The sequence below is a fragment of the Pyxicephalus adspersus genome, chromosome 7 (assembly GCF_032062135.1).
Source record: "Pyxicephalus adspersus chromosome 7, UCB_Pads_2.0, whole genome shotgun sequence".
Taxonomy (NCBI): domain Eukaryota; kingdom Metazoa; phylum Chordata; class Amphibia; order Anura; family Pyxicephalidae; genus Pyxicephalus; species Pyxicephalus adspersus.
Genome location: NC_092864.1, coordinates 16,083,230 through 16,102,830, shown reverse-complemented (window position 1 = coordinate 16,102,830; position 19,601 = coordinate 16,083,230). Strand labels below are relative to the sequence as shown.

The window sequence follows — 19,601 nt, the reverse complement described above, 5'->3', positions numbered from 1 at the left end:
GACCAATTACTGGTTTCTTGAGGAGGAACAGCCACCTTCCAGTCCCCTCCACAGTATAAGATCCTGGCAGAGTACAGACGTACTTTTATAGAATTCACATTCTAAATATACGAGTGGCAGTTTGATCTAAAACTAATAAAGCAACCTACCACCCATAGTATTCCATGAGGTTATGGTCGGTTACCTTGAATCATTTGGTAACTTTTCCCAAAAATCAAAATTTGGTTGAGTTATTATATTTGTATTCATGGGGCACGGTAGCACTCTGGCCATTGCAGTGCTGGGTCCCAGGTTGGAATCTCGGCCAGGACACTATCTGCATGGAGTTTGCAGGTTCTCCCCGTGTCTGCGTGGGTTTCCTCCGGATACTTCTGTTTCATCCCACATTCCAAAAACATGCAGTGACATATGACTATGGTAGGGACATTGGATTGTTAGCTCCTTTGAGGGACGGCTAGTAACGTGACTATTTATTTTGTACAGTGCTGCGTAATATGTTGGTGCTATATAAACACTGTGTAATAAGAATAATGCTAAAATCCAACTCCTTCTCAAACCTTTCTTTTAGTGTTTACTATAGAAAGGAAAGGTTGGAAGTTTGAAATGCTTTGTGTTCATGTTTAGAAATTTCCCCTCACTTGCTGTTACTTAAACCTTGAAGAGAATCAATCTGAAGCTACCCATGCAATATGAGTGCACAGTCCTATATAGCGGTACCAACAATTGTATAATACAAGCGTGTACCTGGCTGAATGAACTCTGGGCACAAAGGCTAATAATCACTTTGTGTCCACCAAACATGACATTAAAAGGGGCAGTCACATCATAGTTGTTACATTATTATTATTAAACAGGATTTATATAGCGCCAACATATTACGCAGCGCTGTACATTAAATAGGGGTTTGCAAATGACAGACAGATACAGGCTGTGACACAGGAGGAGAGGACTCTGCCCTGAAGAGCTTACAATCTAGGAGGAGTGGAAGTCTGACACAATACATGGCCTGTGTATGGAGCAGGGAGGGATCCAGCAGGAGGAGGGGGCGGATACAAGACCAGTCACCCCGCACAAAGGGAGAGAATAGCACTGACCGGTCAGGAAGCTCCTAAATGGAAGCAAAGTTTTATGCTGCACAGATTTGCAGGAAATACACAAAGCACACCAAGACTTGAACAAGAACACACACACCTCTTGTATTTTACATTATTTATATATTTCAGAGTTCAGCTTATAAAACCAGATTGGTATGTGTGGCCTTCTGGTATGGACTCAAATATAAAGCTGACGGCTTCTTACACTTCCTTACCTTACTAGAAAAATGTTTGTTTTATCACAGACTGTATTAAAAAGATTTCCTCTGACTTCCTCTTCTATCTTGTAAAGGAATCAGGAAGTATGGGGATAATCTTCCAATTGGGGACACTGACTGAATTGTTGATGGGTTTGAAAACTCATCCACTCTCATTGTCTGGACATTGTGAAGGAACTTCTCCTAATTTAAATCATGTTTGAATACAGAGTGGTACCTACGTATTACCCTTCAGCTGAATGGAAAGCTGATGTCTTCTATTTGTTATGATAGGGAAAGATTTATAGGACACAAAATATTCAAACCAGCCCGATAATCCTGGTATTCATGTTTGCATGTGTTGCCCTCTAGATAAGTCTCTGTGATTGCTGGCTTTATGTTATGTATTATTCTGAACTTGTAAAAATGCCGACCTTCCTGTTCCTTGGTTCTGAGCGACAACATCACCCACAACAATCATAGCAATGTAACTTTACTGTTCCACCATAAAATCCCCTTCTCATGGACTAATGAGAATATCACCAGTGGTTGTTAAATTAAAACTGCTCAAGCATTTCATACAACATCCCTTCCTTGTTCATAGTTACAGATTTTTCCTAAAGCAATCTATAGAATTTGCTGAAATTACTTCCTGAGGGAGCCGATTCCACATTTTCACAGACCTTACAGTGAAGAATCCCTTCCTTATCCGGAGCTTAAACTTCTTTTCCTCCAGACACAGAGTGGCCTCTGGTTCTATGTAATGATCTCAAAGTGAATATTTGGGAAGAGAGTTCTCTATATGGACTATTTATATATTTATACAGGGTGATCATATCCCCCCTTATACGTCTCTTCTCAAGGGAGAATAGATTCAGTTCAGCTAATCTCCCCTCATAGCTGAGCTCCTCCATTCCTTTTATTAGTTTAGTTGCCCTTCTCTGCACTCTCTCGAATTCCACAATGTCCTTTTTGTGAACTGATCCCAAACTGGACTGCATATTCCAGATGAGGTCTGACCAATGCTTTGTACAGGGGCAGGATAATGTCTCCATCTCTGCAGTCTATTCCTCTTTTATTACAAGAAAGTACTTTGCTAGCTTTATATATTGCAGCTTGGCATTGCATGGACATAACCTGAGATATATGGATGGTTGTTGCCTGGATCTCCCATGGATCCAATGGTTTTGTTTCTTCTGACATTTCTTACTGGCTGTCTAATTAGTCCAAATTTGCAACTTTGAGGATCACCATGAACTCCCAAGTATTTTACCAGGAAATCAGCAAAGGCAATCATAAAACCTTTTCTATTTTTATGTTAATTGAAATATAAATTTCTACACTTATTTGTGTGTTGGTTATCAGCCAGCAGAGCAGCGGCCGAGGCAAGAGGTGGACGGGCAGGAAAGGAGTCAGCTGCAGCCAGAAGTCTAACAGGGATAGGTGTGCAAGAAGCCCAGCAAATCCTAAATGTCTCCAAACTGGACCCGGAAGAGATTCAGAAGGTAACACAGTTGTTGATTTCATCCCATACTGTAGACAAACAGCAATGTTTTGCAGCATGTACTGGTAGATTGTAAGCTCCTCGGGGCAGGATCGTGTTCTAGTCACTGTGTCACAGTCTGTATCTGTCTGTCATTTGCTACCCCTATATACTTATATAAATCCTGTTTATTATTAATATGCATGTAAGCCTGCATTATTGTGAGAGGTCACTAGATGGCGCTGTTACAACTAGTTACATTATCTGGTATGAATTACTGTATGTGCATTCCTCTGCTGCCCACACAGGTTGTCTGACTGCTGCACCAAATAACAGGAAATCAGGACAGCAGGGTTATTTAAAGTGAAACTGATGGATGTTTTTGTATTTCCATTCTGATCATTTAAAATGGTGACCTGGAAGCATAAACTGAATAGATAATACAATATGTACAATATACAGAGTGAAATGTAAAGGAAAACTTTTTTTGTGTGTGTTTTATTCTGCAGAACTATGACCACCTTTTTAAAGTCAATGACAGAGCTGTAGGAGGATCCTTCTACCTTCAGTCCAAAGTAAGTTTAAAACTTCTTTATGATTGCCGGACATCTGTCCACTGTTGTTTCCACTCTATATCTTTTCCCTTCCATTCTTCAGTGACTTCTCATCCTCTCCTACCTATCTGACACAGACCCCTCCACAACCACCCAATAATGAATTTCACTCCTCCTTTCCCGTGGGACAATGACTTCTCCTCATCGTTCCCCTGGAGGAACCCTTGAAATAACTTTAAGGTCTTTAGGGAACCCCGGCTATAATTGTTATATCCACAGCACACAATATATTAGTGATGGTCATTGGGTGTATATGGTGTGATGGTCATTGGGAAGAATGTCACCCTTACAAATAGCCAAAAAGATCATTGGTGCCACTTAAACTGACCTGAGAGGTGCAAACTGCTCATTGCTCAAGGAAATCATAACAACGTCTGGAGGAACCTTAGGATACACTGGTTGAGAATTGCTGTGCTGAAGATTTACCCTTCCTTGTCCTCTTCCCTCTCCTCTGGGAGATTTCCCTGCCTTGACATCTTCTTTTTGATGGAGATCTCTCCTTCTCTTTTCTTTCTCTTACCCTAGAGACTCTGCTTGTCCTTCCCCCAGGTGACTTCACCTCCTTGTCCTCTCCCTTCTCCCTTATAATGAGATTTGTAGAGCGATTGATTCTGAATTTTGCTATTGGTTCTTCATAGTTGTTACATTGCATTGTGAAAAGGAGAAGTAAATCACAACTATTTTGTAGCATTGCAAAGCAGAACATGTGTATGTCGCATGGAACTATGGCTGATGTCATGTACTGTACATATATAATCACACACTTGTTACAGGTGATCTTCACAATAACTTTCAGCATAATTTGTTCATGATTCAGATCTGTTGCAACTTGTCAGATACAAAGCAGGGTTTTCTATTTCCCCTGGGCCCCCTGGAAGCAATTGGAATGGACACTGCCATGACTGTTACATTCTCAGGGCTGACTCATGCAGCATCCAGCTGAGCCACTTCCTGCTTAATAAATAACAGGTGGAAATCACATGGAGTTTCAGTGGCTTCACAGATAGAAGTGGACAAATCTGAGCAAACCTTTACTATGAGTAATACTTGGCCTTGATTCCAAGTGACTGTCAGTTCGGGGATAAGCAGTGCCATCACCCCCATGCTCCACAGCCTCCTCCCTGCTGCAGCATCTCCACTTTATTCAGCTGGTATGATACCTTGGGCAGGGATGCCATGGCAGTGACATGGCAGTCATCCATGTGTTTGTTTGGTTATGTTGGTTGGTCATTCAGGCCTGAGCACCGTTACATTGATAACACAGTGGGGCTTTAGAGTATGTGGGAGCACAAAGGAGTGAGCAGGCTGGGTAAGTGTAGATACAGGGGAGGGAGAAGGCTCTTTGTACCCATTGTCACTTTACTCTAAATAAACACAGTCACTGTGTTTTATTCAGCCACTGTTTTTAGTTGTGGACTGCGCAGGGAAAGTTCCAACCTCTGCTGGTTGTCTGGGCCCCCTTTTGGCAGATTTCCCTTGATTTCCTGTAGTAAGCTCCTTCTAGTTTTCCATTCCAGTGAGGCCAGAAAGCGCCATCTAGTGGCAATCTCTGAATGTGGCTTTTCCATGAAGTGAAGTCTCGGACCAGTGAAGATGTTAATACATTCACCTCTGCTGTCTAAGCATTGAGGACAACCTGAGTCACATTTATCAAACATTCTGTATATTATTAAATCTTCCTGACCCAAAATAATTGATTTTTTAGGTTGTGCGAGCCAAGGAACGGCTAGATCAGGAGTTATCGATCCAAAATAAAGAAGAGAAACCCAAGGAAGGGGCCAAGACTACGTGAGGCCCAGTCCATGCCCAGCCTTCCCTCTCCACGGCTTGAGGGAGTCTGCTCTCTGCAGTGAGAACAATATAAAGACTTGGAGGCCTCACATCTGAGTATTTCTACTTCTGCCATCTTCAGCATGGAAGTGTCCTTGCGTTTTAATTTATGACTGATAATAAAGCTTTATATTTTTGTAGGTTATTTCAGTAAGTCTTCGGAGCACAAAATACTCATCACCCCTGAAGTTGCTGTCTTGTCATATAAGATGGCAGCCGTTGTGCTAACATGTGAAGAACGGTCTGACACTCTCTGAATGTGCTCCCTGCTGACTGGCTGCTGGGAGTCATTGGCTATTGAGGCCCAATGCTAGACATACACTATGTGATGTTCTTATGATATATCAGTGAAATACAATTATAATGATTGTAATGACTACGAGTATTCAATGTGCCATCTACTTGTCCATAATAAAATCAGTTTTATTATTATTATCTAATTGACGTATTGAGCACAACACAAAGTGGTTACCCACTGCAAAACAAACCAGCACGATCTGCACATGGAATTGTTTTGGTCAATTGGTGTAAATATTGCATTGTGTATGTCTAGCCTGTGATTGGAGGAATCTGTTCCTGAGAGACATGAAGCTGCCATCCCTGATGTCTCATTCTGTAAATGCCGGCTGTCTTGCTGACCTTCAATCCCTTGAATTCCTAACCCAGAACACAAATCCGCAGATAAATCTGACTTTTCTAATCTGTGTATTTGTTCCTGGAAAGTAGTGAAGCCAGAGGATCAGCATGATAACCAGGCGTTCCCAGAAGGGGGTCAGCAATGGCAGCCAGCATGCTTCTCAGGGAAGATTAAGTTTAATTACTAGCAGCACAATATCGCCTGCTGTGGTGTGCGCTACTTGTGATAAAATATGCGTTATCCCCCAGTGCTGTCATCCAATGCTCTATTCTTCCATCTGCCAACCAATCACTGCTCTTCTTATTGAGGGGATTTAGTAGAATTACTGAGCTCAGTCAACTTTGTACTACGCCGTGGTCTCCCAGCCCAAAGTGCCATTCAGCAGCCCGGAATCAACAATCTGTCCGTCTGATAAGTGATAATTCAATCGATGGAGTGTTCTTGTCTTCTGAATAAAAACATTGTTACAGCAAAGATAAGTTTTTATTAAATATTTTTATTATGAAAGCAGCCATTGTGGGTCCATCCAGCAATTTCAAGCGGCCTGGAGGTCATGTGACCCTGCAGTTTCCTTTGCAAACTTCCTCTGGGTCAGCGATTCTGAGTATGGAAAGGAAACTCACAGGCTGCCATTGCTGAAAATGTGAGTCACCTGTCTCGTGCCGGCTTCAATGCTGATTCACTGACACTATGGGGAATGGCCAGTACTTCTGTCAGGGTTGTGATGTGCTGTGTGTCCTGGGGAGATTTTCATGCACTTCTTGTGTCTCCAAAGTGAGGAAAAATGCAAGTTGTCACCAGAACTCACCACCATTAGTATATATGTGCTCTATTGTCCAGAGACAAATCCCTCCAGCAGGCATTGAGTGCAGCAAAAACCTGACAACGGTGTTAACCCAACCTTACTATATTCAAAACTGAAAGAAATTGCTTGGATACCTTTGTTTCCTTTTAGCAGGAAGTGAAAAAAGTAATTTTAAAGCTGAAAAATTACAATAGACATCTTATTACTTGAATTATGTGCTTTGTGTACATCAGATCTCCAGTGTGTAATTTTACCTTTATGTAGGAGCTTCCTTTACCTTAGACCAGTCATTACTGCTCATTCTTCTCATGCAGGGTGCCTGGTCTTGGACACGCCCCCCTCCTGTAATACTCAATAGGCAGCCTTTAGTGGGTGGAGCTGTCAGGCTCCTCCCCCAGCTCTATACAGGTTTAGTGCAGCCCAGTGATGATGTCACTTCTTTATTTACAAAGCGATATCTGGGTTTAAAAACATTTAGTGCACACGGAGTGGACTGATTTTCTAAATGGCTAATAATTAATTTATATGAAAGATTTTCAGCTTAACATTCACCAGCTAATCACACGTTAGAAAATTACAGAAAGCAGACACGTGACTTCTTTGCTGTTGTCTTTTTTATTAAGTTTTAATAGTTGAATAAATGCCCCCCGTTTCTGGGAGGCATCTCGTTGGCAGCTCGCCCCCTTGGGAAGCTTACTGGACAATCTCCGCACTCGAGGGGGCGGTCTCGTCATGATGCAGTCACTCAGCACCTCTCACACACACTGATGCAATGGTTGTCTTTACTTGGACACGGAGGAGGTACAGACATAAAGGGGGCTGGGAGGTTAGTTTATGATACAGAAGGCACTTCATCCTGGCTGCCTGCAGATCATTACTCCAGTAGCTGGGGCCACACAGAGCATCACTCCCATCATGCAATGATTATACTCCAATTAATCCTGGCCAATATTCTGGGCTCATCTGCTGTACACCAATACAATAAAAGACAAAAAGCTCCAATAATGTCAGGGGGGCTACTAAATATTATTACTGAACAATATAAGAACAAAGCAACTCCACTGACAGGTGGGCACAACCCTTGCACAGGGGATGCAATTCTGCAACAACCCCGCAGCCATTGCCTCTTCTAATATAACTGAACATTTCGGTTCTAACCCCCCCCATCACCCACCCTCAGGAATTCCCACTGCAAATCTAATTTCAGCTTTCCTCTGGGGGTTGGAAATGTAGTAAAGATACAATTTAGGTAATTATGCCGAGTGATTTGAAATATTAATGACATTTGAGGAAATGCACAACATCCCCTTCCTGCCTCCCTCCCTCACCCCCTTTAATGTATTTACCTGGAGTTGCTGTGATTTGCAGATGTACCATACAATAATTGTGTAACACAATACATCTCCCTCTCTCATTGGCCGTATCAGCTGAATTGTCAATCATTTGTCACCTTTTTGCTTAGTCAGTAAAATAAAACGTATTTGTTATGGATACAGATTTGTGCATCTTGTACAGAAAATGGAAGAAGGAAAATATTGGTGTTGTTATAGAACGATGTAACTGCAGATCTGGATTTTAGTGATGGTGTCAGTAATGGAGCAACGTCCCATTCAGGAATGAGATAAAACACATTGCAATGCATATGAAAGTGAGGCGGGCTGCATTTTATTTGTGCATTGCAATGCCCTGGTGTTGTATTGTTGTGCTCTGGAGTGCATGCAGAATGGATGAATGGAGCTGTAACATTTTGTTGTAGTTATGTGCTGTACATATCACAGGGATGTGCATGGCTCCTCTAACCCTTCCCCTTACTATCTGTAGTAGAAAATATTTCTAATCCGATCAGTTGCTATTACCGTCATTCCTCCATTGGTCTATACATGAGGCTCACAGAGATATAACATAAAGAGGACCAATTGCTTTATACACAATGGAGGTCACCATCCCTCCCATTCCCTCCCCATACGCAATGTGTACATCAGAGTATAATAATAAAACATATTCAGTACGTTTCTGCAATACATGTACATCTCCAATGTTTATCCCTTCAATAACACTGCAAGCAGAGGAAATATCTGTTACAAATCCTCATTTCCTTTACTGCACCTCTGCTGCACTCAAATCCCAACCAACATTGTCAGCCCTGCCTGCTGGACTACAGAACTGCACCCCTTCCCTACTGATCTCTCCCCCTCTTCACTTGCATACATTACTTCCTCCCAACCTAGAAGCCTATCCCCCCACTATACAGGGAAATGGCTCTAGGAAGATGTAGTTCTGGCAGCTCACATGAACAGCAAACGACGTACCAGCAGCTGCCCCTGCTTGAAGCTGGGTGATGAAGTAAGAACAAGGTTAGGTAAAATTGCGGTGACATTCTATAGAAGGGGGTTTGGGGTAAATTTGCTAATGTGATGTCGCCTGGAGCAGTGAGAGCAGCACAAAAGAAGCTCAGGTTCATATTATATAGGTTTCAGAAATATAGAATCTTCCACGTTTCATTTGGGCTCTGCCAAGGGGCTCTTTAAAGATTGCTGCCAAATACTGTAGCCCCGTACACAATTCTGGATAACAATGAATGAGATTCCAGCATCCATACTGCAGGTATGCTAAAGCCTGAGCTTAAAAAAAGCTGGCATTTGATTGGTTGTAATGGGAATGTATCTAATATTCCTGTAGGAACACCATAGTTACTTTAAATCTTATATTTTTAAAAGCAAACAAATTTAGCTTTAGTGCCATAATCAGCCAATCAGAAGTCTCCGTTCTTACTTTGTGAAAGTTTGCTATTGGTTATTGAATTTGTCGGTTCTCTTTCCTTTTAAAACTGAACACCAGACAAACAGCTTACAATACATGTGAGAGCGCTGTCACTTCCCAAAAAACATGGAGTTTGGTTCCTGCCGTATATAATGCAGTGATTGGTTCAGGCTTATGCCCCTCCCCTTTTTCCTTCTTACCATTCATGGATTTGCAGGAAATTAATACAAAGCCTTGTTTTGATTTGTAATGACTAATTAGATGAAATGCTGTTTGTTTGCTGGTCTGGAGTTCAGCTTTAAATTTCGTCTTGTCTTACTACAAAGACCTCAAATGGAGTAAATGGCAAATATGAGTCTTAAGGTCCGGGACTTTGTGCATTGCTGCTAAATTACTTTAATTTCGCTGCCTATATCGGAGAAAACCAAATATATGAAAGGAGGAATCATCCTCTGAACTGTTGTCAAGGAATCAACCACAGCCATTGCGAGAGGCAATTTAGCTGCACATCGGAAGTCGTTCGTTGTGTTATTTTTCCTTAGAACCCAAAATAAAAAGCAAAGTTTACAATGCCCCAAATATCTTTCTGCGTAGTATAATCTCCCTCCAAAAACCCCAAAGCTTGAGCAGGGGGCGTCTTTAAATGATAGTCAGTGGGGGGTCATCAGCAGAGCATTAACCAGACACGCTACTAGCACACGTCATTCTCACAGTCTATAACATAGCTTGGATAGCTCCGTCACTGCAGGAGCCTGCGGAGATCCTCCTCCACGCACATCTTTAAATGACGGTTATATAGGGGATTCTCATTCTGATTTTCAAAGCGAAATTTCTGTGCGCTCTTCAGAAAAGCGTTGAGAAGCGGCATTCACTGAGCCTGAATGCGTTGTCACGGGAAATCCGGAGAACGGGAGGGAGGGGAGCCAGCTCTGTTTAAGTGGTGGGGCTAGCAGAGAGGATTATGGAAAAGTGCGGAGAGAAGGTTAGTGCAAAGGTAAATGTGAGTAACAGATATGAGCGGAATGTAGGAACACCGGACTCTCACTGTCAGCCATTATGGATTGCTATCGATAATCAGGCAGTGAAGGGCACACGGAGCAATAACATGGATGGTGCCGCTGGTCCCAAATATCTCTAGGACCGGTCAATAAATTGGTGGCAGGAAGAAGAAACAATCCTATCACTGCTCACACGTCAAGCCTGGCAACAAGTGAAAAGGACACTTGGCAATCATTGGAACGGCAGGCAGATCTCACAGCCACAAACCCACAAGCAGTGCCAGGGTAAAATATTCCCATTGTGGTAATTACACGGATCCGTCATTGCCCACCTCCTTATGGGAATGCTGCATGCCTGGCTGTTACCTGACCTCCAGGCCAGGAAAATAAGGTCAGAAATCCTTATTCCAGGTCACAGTATTGAAACATAGGAATCAGCATGACAGTCGGGCATGTCGCACTTTCATAGAGATGACAAATGCTACTCTCATGACAGATTCATGTAATATTCAAAGCTCCCCAAGACTGGAGAGGATTTGTTGGATCACCCAGGTTGTCCCATGGTAGTCTATCTTCTCTAGTCATGAAGAGCTTTTATAAATCATACCCAATATTTCAGCACATTTGTTCCATCTGAAGACATCTATGTAGGTCAGGATGTTATATGAGATGGTGTGAGAGACACATATTTAGGGTAGGGCCACTTCTCACACTGGAATTCAGATACTGGCCCAGGAATAGAAGTTATTATCCAAGGGCTGCAAATCACAGAAACATTTTCTACTCCCGATAAATTGAATGTTAATCCAAAATATTTTCTCTTCAGGTATGACTGTGGCAAGGCCAATGCTCTGCTGTAAGCTAAGCTTCCCAGTTCCCCTCCCTGGAGTGCATTCTCTATATATTTCTATGAAGGGACCACTAGGAGCTGATGACACCACAATGCTGATAACGCTTTACCATTCACGATGGGTCTTGACCGTGCAAATACTGCATTTTTGTAAGTGTAGGCGCCTATATGGGGTTATTGGCCTTCTCCCCTCCATTGTTTAGGTTTTATTGGCCACTCAGGTCTGAGAAAGTCATCTGCTCCGTCATACCCAGGTATTTCTCAGGACTCTTATAGGTGATCAGATTGGTGGAATAAGGGAGCAAAGGTAAGGGGATACCCTAACAAGACAACCTGTCACTTTCCCCCCCACAAAATCAAATACTCAAGAAAGAGATGGGGAATGGAAGTCATTTGTGTCATCTCATGTCTCTCTAGAGGACATTTTTGGACCCTGCACCACATATATGAGTTTAGATGTCTGTGAGATCTGGTTAACACATCCATGTATATATCACTGAGTGATGGCTCATACACCTGACCTGAAATGCGATAGCATGGGACAGGAGAGACCTAGCACAGTTCTGGAATGAGCTACATGAATTCTATAATGTTACAGGATAAACAGGCTGCTCTATGTCAGACGTGATGAGCGCAGCAGAGAATTGGAGAGTGGATAAGAGATCAAGAGTCCCCTAGACCATCCACGCTCCGCTCCCTCTTGTCATTTTCAAGTCAGCTCGAATTGAGCATCTCCCAAATTATTGCTTTTCTCGGAAGGCGTAGAACCTTCTCTCGTATTTTCTGAGAAACAAAAGACTGCAGATGACAAGGTAACTTCACCTGGCCTCAGAGACCCTCTGAACCTCACAAAGTGCTTCTTTCTCCACCTCAGTCCTCTAAATCTCTCTCCTTCATCACATTCCTTACAGAAGAGTCCTTGGAAAGTGTCTTTATGGTATAATCACATTTGCATTTGGCATTCCACCTGCCAGTTTTGGTCCCACTTATAAAAGGGAAAAGCAATTCTGCAGGTAATGCAAAATATAAATCCAGTCACACCCTCAGCACAGAGTCACCTTCTATTCACAAGGCCGAAGGAGCATATTCTGTGAAGTGTTACTTGTGCAAGAGGTCCACGGGAATCACATGGCTGGGAATGTGACCAGGTCAGAACCCTGGGCAGATCATGTGACTAGGCTGAGTGGGCACAGGTGTCAAGTTAAAGCGGCCTTAGTTGACCACTGCAGGTTTGAGTAACACAGAACCAGGAGGGATGACCACCCAACCCGGCAAAAGAGAATCTGAGCCCACACCAGGAGAAAGATCTAAAACTCCACCAGGCAGCAGGGAGAGACCATCCACTGAACTGAGCCTCATCTTTGACCCTTCAGTCCTTTCGTTTTCTGAATTTTGAGCCTTAGACCTTTTCTCACTTTCTGACTTTCCTGATGTTACCAATGAGACCAAAGGTAGACCAAGACCAGCGGCTGAGTAAGCTTGAGAAAGCAGCGAGCCTTTGGCCAGGTTCAAAGGGGCCCCAGCCAGTGTCAACATGGGATTGGGTAACCCTGCCAGGGCGGAGGCAACCCCGTTACAAGCCAGGGAGCTGAGGTCTAAAGGTCCTGGCGTCAGTGGGATTGGCAGTGTCTGGCTTCCAAAAATGGCCGCTGGGTTGGGAATGATGAGCTGGGTACCACTTGCATAGTTGCTGTCTCCTGCCGTTGGCATTTTGGGTGGCTGATGGATTTTCAGTAACTGGCGCTGTTGGTGTGAGATGAAGTGCCCGTGAGCCTTAATATGCTTCCGCAGGGAGCTGGGGTCTGTGTAGCGCTTCTGACATCCAGGCATCTTGCAGTAGTAGGGCTTGTCCACGTAGTGTGTGCGCGTATGCTTGAAGCGGTCACTGGAATTTGAGTAACGCTTGTTGCAGCCCTCGTAGGGACACATGTAAGGTTTTTCCCCTGTAGACAATAAGAAAATGGTTCTCAGTATGAGTGTGTCTGCCAGAATGTGAGACTAGGAACTGACCTTTCCTATCATACTCACCTGTCCGGGAGCTTGTGTCACTTACCTTACCATTCTAGAACTGCTGCCTGTATCGGTCTCTTTCAGAAGTGTTGTGTGTCAGGGTCCTCAGCGACGCAGGCTTAATCCTCCAATCACTCCATCACTAGAGACTATGCCTTAAACTTCAGCCTAAAAACTAAATACAAATGCATCTGCCAAAAGATCTGTAACTGATATATCCACACCTGTTTATCTACATAGCAAAATGTGACAATGCTGCAATTCTGCAGATTTCGTGCCATAGCTCTACCTCTCATCTGATCTCAACATCATTTGCCTGAAGCTCCGGCTTTTAGGAATTGCATAGGCATTGTGGAAAGATACTTCCAAGAGATTGCAAAGGTGTAAATTTATGGCAAGAGAAGCTCCCTACTTTGTGGACATGGGAGGAGGGAGGCCTATTTTTTGCACAGCCAGGAGAAGGATGGGTTTTCTTGGGGGCTTCAGCGCTCTTTTGGGGGGGGGGGGGAGTGAAATGATTGGTTCAGTAGCATAATGTGCCTTCTGTTTAATATTATTTCTGAAAAGTTTTCCTAAATACCACTTTTGATTTTCCCAGCAACCTTTTGTTATTTACAAAACATCTCATCCCTGTGTCATGGAGAGGAGATGTTTGTAGTCCACACACGCAAGGTGAAAGGACCAAAGTGTGAACCCTCTTCCCCACTTACTTCTGGATGGTGTATGACCATCATAAGACACATTCATTCATACCTTAGATTGTAGGCTCTTCAGGACAGGGTCCTCTCCTCCTCCTGTGTCACCGTTTGTGTCTGTCTGTCATTTGCAACCCCTATTTAATGTACAATGCTACGTAACATGTTGGCGCTATATAAATACTATTTATTATTAATAATAATAATAATAGTACCTGTGTGTGAGCGGTTGTGTATCTTCAGGTTCTCCAGCCGGGAGAAGCTCTTATGGCAGGTTGGGCAGCAGTGAGGCCTCTCGTTCGTGTGGGTTCTAATATGGATCAGCATCTTGTACCTGAAAATCCATCACAGGGAAATAACAATCTATCTGTTTGGCATAATAAAATCAATATTTCCATGCACACCCAAGAATTGTTGCATCGTAAAGATACCCAATGACATTAGAGGTGATCCTGCACATTTTGGACCATATAGGTTCCCTTTATCAGGGCGTGAAAAAAGTGGGCCTACATCCGATATCACTTCTTTATCTCTATGCACCAGTGTTTACCTGTCTATTCTACTGATTGAAAACAACAATTTCTATAAGAATTTTCAACTTAAATCTTCAACAGTCATTCAATGGAATTATGATCACCTCTCTGATATACAGACCACCAATACAAGACTCTTCCTAATAGGTTTTATATTTGTTTCATGGATTGGAGGGTCATGGTACCCACACATGTATAAGAGTGCAGGGGCACCATTACTTGATGTGACCTTGTACATGTTGATTGCACTCAATTACCTCTAACACTCTTTACTTACCACTTACATTTTGGGACGCACCATGCACCTAACACTACATAGTGAGGTAATTCTACTCTCATCCAAACAGCGATTGATACAGAACTCTGTCCCCGGGTTATGATAAATCAAGGTATTTATTGACCAGCTGTGTTTAGACTAGAAGAAATATCAACCTGTTATTAAGAAAACATACAAATTGGGAAGCATCAAGTGCCAGGCCTGAACTTTTACTAGACAGAAATGATTTGTTCAAACAGCCAATTAAAATATTCAAAAAAAAACTGTTGATGGGTACAAAATGGAAAATGTTTTTATGTATAAGAAATGCAGTTCTTAAACTTACAGACATAACTTCAATCTTCCATAAACCTACTGACTTCAATTATTAATAATGGTCAGGCATTTGGACATTTTTACAGTGCCTATGTATATCCCTTATGGTTGTATAATGCAAGGAATTGATTTTGTTAACACTTGAATATGTGAGAGCTTTTTGATCTGGGTGACTCTCTAATAACAAAACTAAATGTACAAATAGGTTGAGCTTCCTCTTAGCAGGCAATACCATACAGTGCCAATGAAGCTGTTGTGCCTTTAAGTGACCTTATTTTTTCCTAATTATCCACAGCTCAAATGAAGGTTTGACCATTTCCTTATTAACAAAACTGAATTAAGCTAGAAAGAAAATTGAAGAAACTAAAGAATTTAACTGCCTTTATGCCTCTATGGTCCCATATGCCAGAACAAAAATGCCACCGACACTAACTAGCAACTAGTACCAGTGCTCTAAATTGTTCTCCCAATCTCTAAAAAAACTTCTTTTCTAATAAAAAAAATAATTTATAAACTTTATTTAGCTGTTGTAATGCAGCGGTCATGTGATCGCATGACTTCCTACTCTATCCTACTTCCAAGTGCTGCTGGCAAGTGCCAAGCAGGCTGCCTAATGACGTCAGGCAGATTTGTGCCCCTGCCCGTACATAGCCCAGCCCTGCTGTAGCAGCACCCTGTAAGTGTGTGGATCACAAAAGGAAACTTGAACCATTTCTGCATGCAGATTTCCATGATGGTTTTCCTTCTGCAATCCACACTTCTACAGGTTGATTTTGCAGCAGGGCTGGAAGAGGAAGTGGCGACAAACCTGACCACAGCCTGTGTCCTGTTGTGCTACTGCTTTTGCATTTACTTTTATCCTCCACTCTTAAACATCAGGAAATAGTAACTCTAACCCTAACTTTTGCAGTGTTATTCATTCTCCTAAGAATAGCAGTGCACACCCTGCTATGTGAGGCTACCTATGTATTTCTGTGCCTGCAGTCTTATCTAAATATCTGCAGAATGGTATTGACACAGCTGACTTGTAATCTTAGCAGATAAAGAGTAATATCTTAAGATTTTACTACTATGCTCCTCCACTTTCCAAAAACTCTGGTATGCGTAAGGGAAATCCCTGCTGCTACCAAGATGGCCATCTCCACCGGCCCACAGAACAAATTAAGGCATTGCAAGCCAGTGAGTCAGTCGAGGAAAACACAAGCAATACTGAGGACTAGTCCTTTACTCTTTGCCTGTCTATTTTGGCCATTGCTTTCACAGTTTAGTTCTTGTTTAATTCTTGTTTAATTCCAAATATCAGTCCAGGGCCATTTTTTTGTTAGTATGTAGAGATAAATACTCAAAACAAAACTAGAGCATGTCCTGGGATCTTCTTCAAGCTAAATGCAGCTAAACGTGGTAAACCAAATTATATTCTTTAGAATCGGATAAATGACGAGTAAGGATTAAATTCTTTGCTCAGTCTGTGACCCATCTGGAGAGACTTGCCCTCCCTGTTTTTCCTGGACACCACTGCCTGCAGGACATATAGTAATAGGATATCTAAAATGCTACAGTTGTCACCAGAACAAAAAAGTATAATTGGCACTCCACTTTAATTGTCTGGCCATGCGGTTCTCAGCGCTCTAGGCAGTATTATTGCAATTATATCCATAATTACTAAAATAGCCATTTACGTTTCAGGCTATTTTTGGGGTAATTTAAATACTGGAATATGGAAATTATTAACCAGAATCCATTGTCTGTTTTGGATTTTGCTTCAAATGTATTTTAGAATATGGAATGAAAAGTCACCGTAAAGATAGAACTGTTTGTTGCAAACTAAAGCTCTGCATTTCTAACAACATTTTTAGATTCATTCTTTGCTCAATGGTTATTCCCATAGAATTGATCCTCTCACCTGGCATTGAATCCTCTCCCGCGACGGGCACAGCCCTCCCAGTGGCAGCAGTATCCGGCATCCTTTTCAGGCTTCACGTGGAAATCATTAACATGATCCACTAATTCTTGCAGAAGCTCAAACAGGCGGTTGCACTGCAAGGTCAGAGGTTAAAGGTGAGGTGAGCCAAAGAATGCAGCACTCAGAGAGCAGCAGACAAGAAAGGGAGTATGTAGACAATTTGATAAAACAGGAGCACAGAAAGGAATGTGAGACAGAGAACAGACAGGTGGACATCTAAGTACAGAAAGCTTCTTTAAGGCCTGCGGGGGATGACCTTTACCTTTGCCCATTGACACACCAGTTGTTTCTGTTCTGTGTATTCAAGAGACAACCGCTTCTCCTTGGGGGGAGTAAGGAACACCGATGGGGGTAGCTGGAGTCCGGAGCTGAGAGGCAGGAAGAACTGGAAGGGACTGGGGGTTGTATCACTCCTGCAGCGCAATGATGGTGTGTCCTGAGGGATTAAAGAGAGGTCAGAGCAGGATGAGACGGTTAACATCACATGCCATTTCCAGCAGACATATAAAGAACAGAATATATAATATAATGTTATAGAAATTATTATATACAGGGATGTTCCTGGGAAGAATAATGGTGAATGTCTGCAATTATATTACATATAAAGTCAGCACAAGTGGCTATTTGCACTGCATGGCCTTTTCTATTTTAACATATGCAGCAATTTTAAGAATCAGCTGATGTGCCTGAAGACTCCAGGGATTGTGACAGTCATGTGATATAATATTGGGTAGTTCCAGGTCCCTACTTACCTAAAGCAGAGCCATTACTTAAAATGGCTAAACAACCTCTGTACAATTCCCTTTAGCTTTGACATTATATCAGTTAAAGCTAAATAAATTCCAGGTGCATCAAAACAAAAACAGTTTCAAGTTTTTCATTTTGTTTTCATTAGAAAGCAGGTGCAGCCTGAATTGAAAAGCCTGTTCCCTGCAGCTTACTGCCGAGTTGGACCATTGTTTTCTATGTGGAGGAAGTGGTGTCTATAAAGATATCCAACACACAAGCTATACACCTGGCTCATTACAAGGTGTGTGAAACCTCTAGGGAGAGACTCCTGCTTCCACAGACAAAGCAAATGTCCTACTTTGCAGCTTGATGGCTTTTCTATTGAGGCTGTTGCTGCTTTAAAAAGAGAGTGAACCTTAATATATGAAATATGTTCTATTTAACCTGAAATGTATTTAGCTGATTTAAAATTAGAGTTTAATATATTCATCTACATATAAGACCTCAGCACTGTTGCTCTGTATATGAACATACTGAGACAGTTAAATCATGATAACATCCCATACATTTGGGGCAGTGGTAGTAAGCTTTTATTCAACTTAAAAATGTTTTTCTTTCCATACAAGTTTATGAGAATGCAAAAGCAGCTCAAAGCAACTTGATGCAGCTTAGAAGAAAGTCAGATGTGCCTGTTGTCGAATTGTGATGTTCTTAGAAGCGTCTCATTGGATGTCAAATTCAAGCAGAATACATCTGAAAACATTGCCCACTTGGTCATTCCTTGGGACACAATGGTGAGCTTAAACACTGAAAAGCTATTCACTCCCCTCTCCCAACCAATTATGATTGTAAGATATTTTTTGATGATAATTCATAACCGACATTGTAGGGATGGGATGTAATATAATATAATGTAATATAATAATAGTTTTTATTTTTATTTTGCAGTGTAAGTTTTGCTGGGAAAACAGTTGGCCAATAGGAAGCAGTGCACAGAGCAATGTAATACACAACAGATAGGAGACTCACCAGAGGGGTATCACCTCCAGTCATCCTCTCAGGGGACAAGGATGCACGACTAGGGGAGTCCATCCCAGAAGGAGGGGAGAGGCTGAGATCCACCACTGGAGGAGAAGAAAAAGGTGAGCTGTCCCCTTCCCGAAAACGAGGCAGGTACCCTATGAAAATCAAAGCAGGAAAGCAAGAGTTAGTATTGTATTGCAGGATTAGGGCCAGGTAAAGACAAAGGGGCCCCAACATAATTGATCATCTCTCTTTTTTTTAACTCTATTCTCACCATATATTCTTCAAGTAAAATTTTCCTGTATGTCTGGGCGAAATTAAAAATGAAACAATATTTAGTAAATCTGCACATCTCTCTTATCACTTCAAAAACACTTGTATCACATACACAGTGCATCAGGACTTGCAGCCGGGGTCCACCAGCAAGCACAGAACTCTATCCAAAGACCGGCCCGGTATCCAATGTAAGGGGACACTACCCTGACCATGAATAAAAGGGGACTCTACACTGATCACCAACTTAGGAGAACTCTACACTGACCACCAATGAGAACTCTACACTGACCACCAATCTAAGGTAACACTACAATGACCATCAATGTGAGGGAACTCTACACTGACCACCAATGTAAGAGAACTCTACTCTGACCACCAATGTAAGGGAACTCCACACTGACCATCAATCTAAGAGAAAGGAATCCAATGTAAGGGGACAATACCCTGACCATGAATAAAAGGGGACTCTACACTGATCACCAACTTAGGAGAACTCTACACTGACCACCAAT

General features: G+C 42.2%; 2 protein-coding genes across 10 annotated transcripts in view; one reads left to right on the top strand and one right to left on the bottom strand.

The window, feature by feature from the left end:
- Nucleotides 1-6,334, top strand: part of PAM16 (presequence translocase associated motor 16) — a 122,126-nt gene extending 115,792 nt beyond the window's left edge. For both annotated transcript variants that reach the window (XM_072417614.1, XM_072417613.1), the window contains 3 exons: nucleotides 2,657-2,796; nucleotides 3,284-3,349; nucleotides 5,094-6,334. In XM_072417614.1, the coding sequence (XP_072273715.1) occupies nucleotides 2,657-2,796; nucleotides 3,284-3,349; nucleotides 5,094-5,180 (293 nt within the window). In that variant the 3' untranslated portion in view covers nucleotides 5,181-6,334. The remainder of the gene's footprint in view (nucleotides 1-2,656; nucleotides 2,797-3,283; nucleotides 3,350-5,093) is intronic.
- Nucleotides 6,335-7,256: 922 nt separating this feature from the next.
- GLIS2 (GLIS family zinc finger 2) overlaps nucleotides 7,257-19,601 on the bottom strand; it is a 56,655-nt gene continuing 44,310 nt past the window's right edge. For all 8 annotated transcript variants that reach the window (XM_072417623.1, XM_072417621.1, XM_072417622.1 and 5 more), the window contains 5 exons: nucleotides 18,820-18,968; nucleotides 17,324-17,497; nucleotides 17,002-17,135; nucleotides 14,189-14,307; nucleotides 7,257-13,211 (listed from right to left, as the gene is read on the bottom strand). In XM_072417623.1, the coding sequence (XP_072273724.1) occupies nucleotides 12,481-13,211; nucleotides 14,189-14,307; nucleotides 17,002-17,135; nucleotides 17,324-17,497; nucleotides 18,820-18,968 (1,307 nt within the window). In that variant the 3' untranslated portion in view covers nucleotides 7,257-12,480. The remainder of the gene's footprint in view (nucleotides 13,212-14,188; nucleotides 14,308-17,001; nucleotides 17,136-17,323; nucleotides 17,498-18,819; nucleotides 18,969-19,601) is intronic.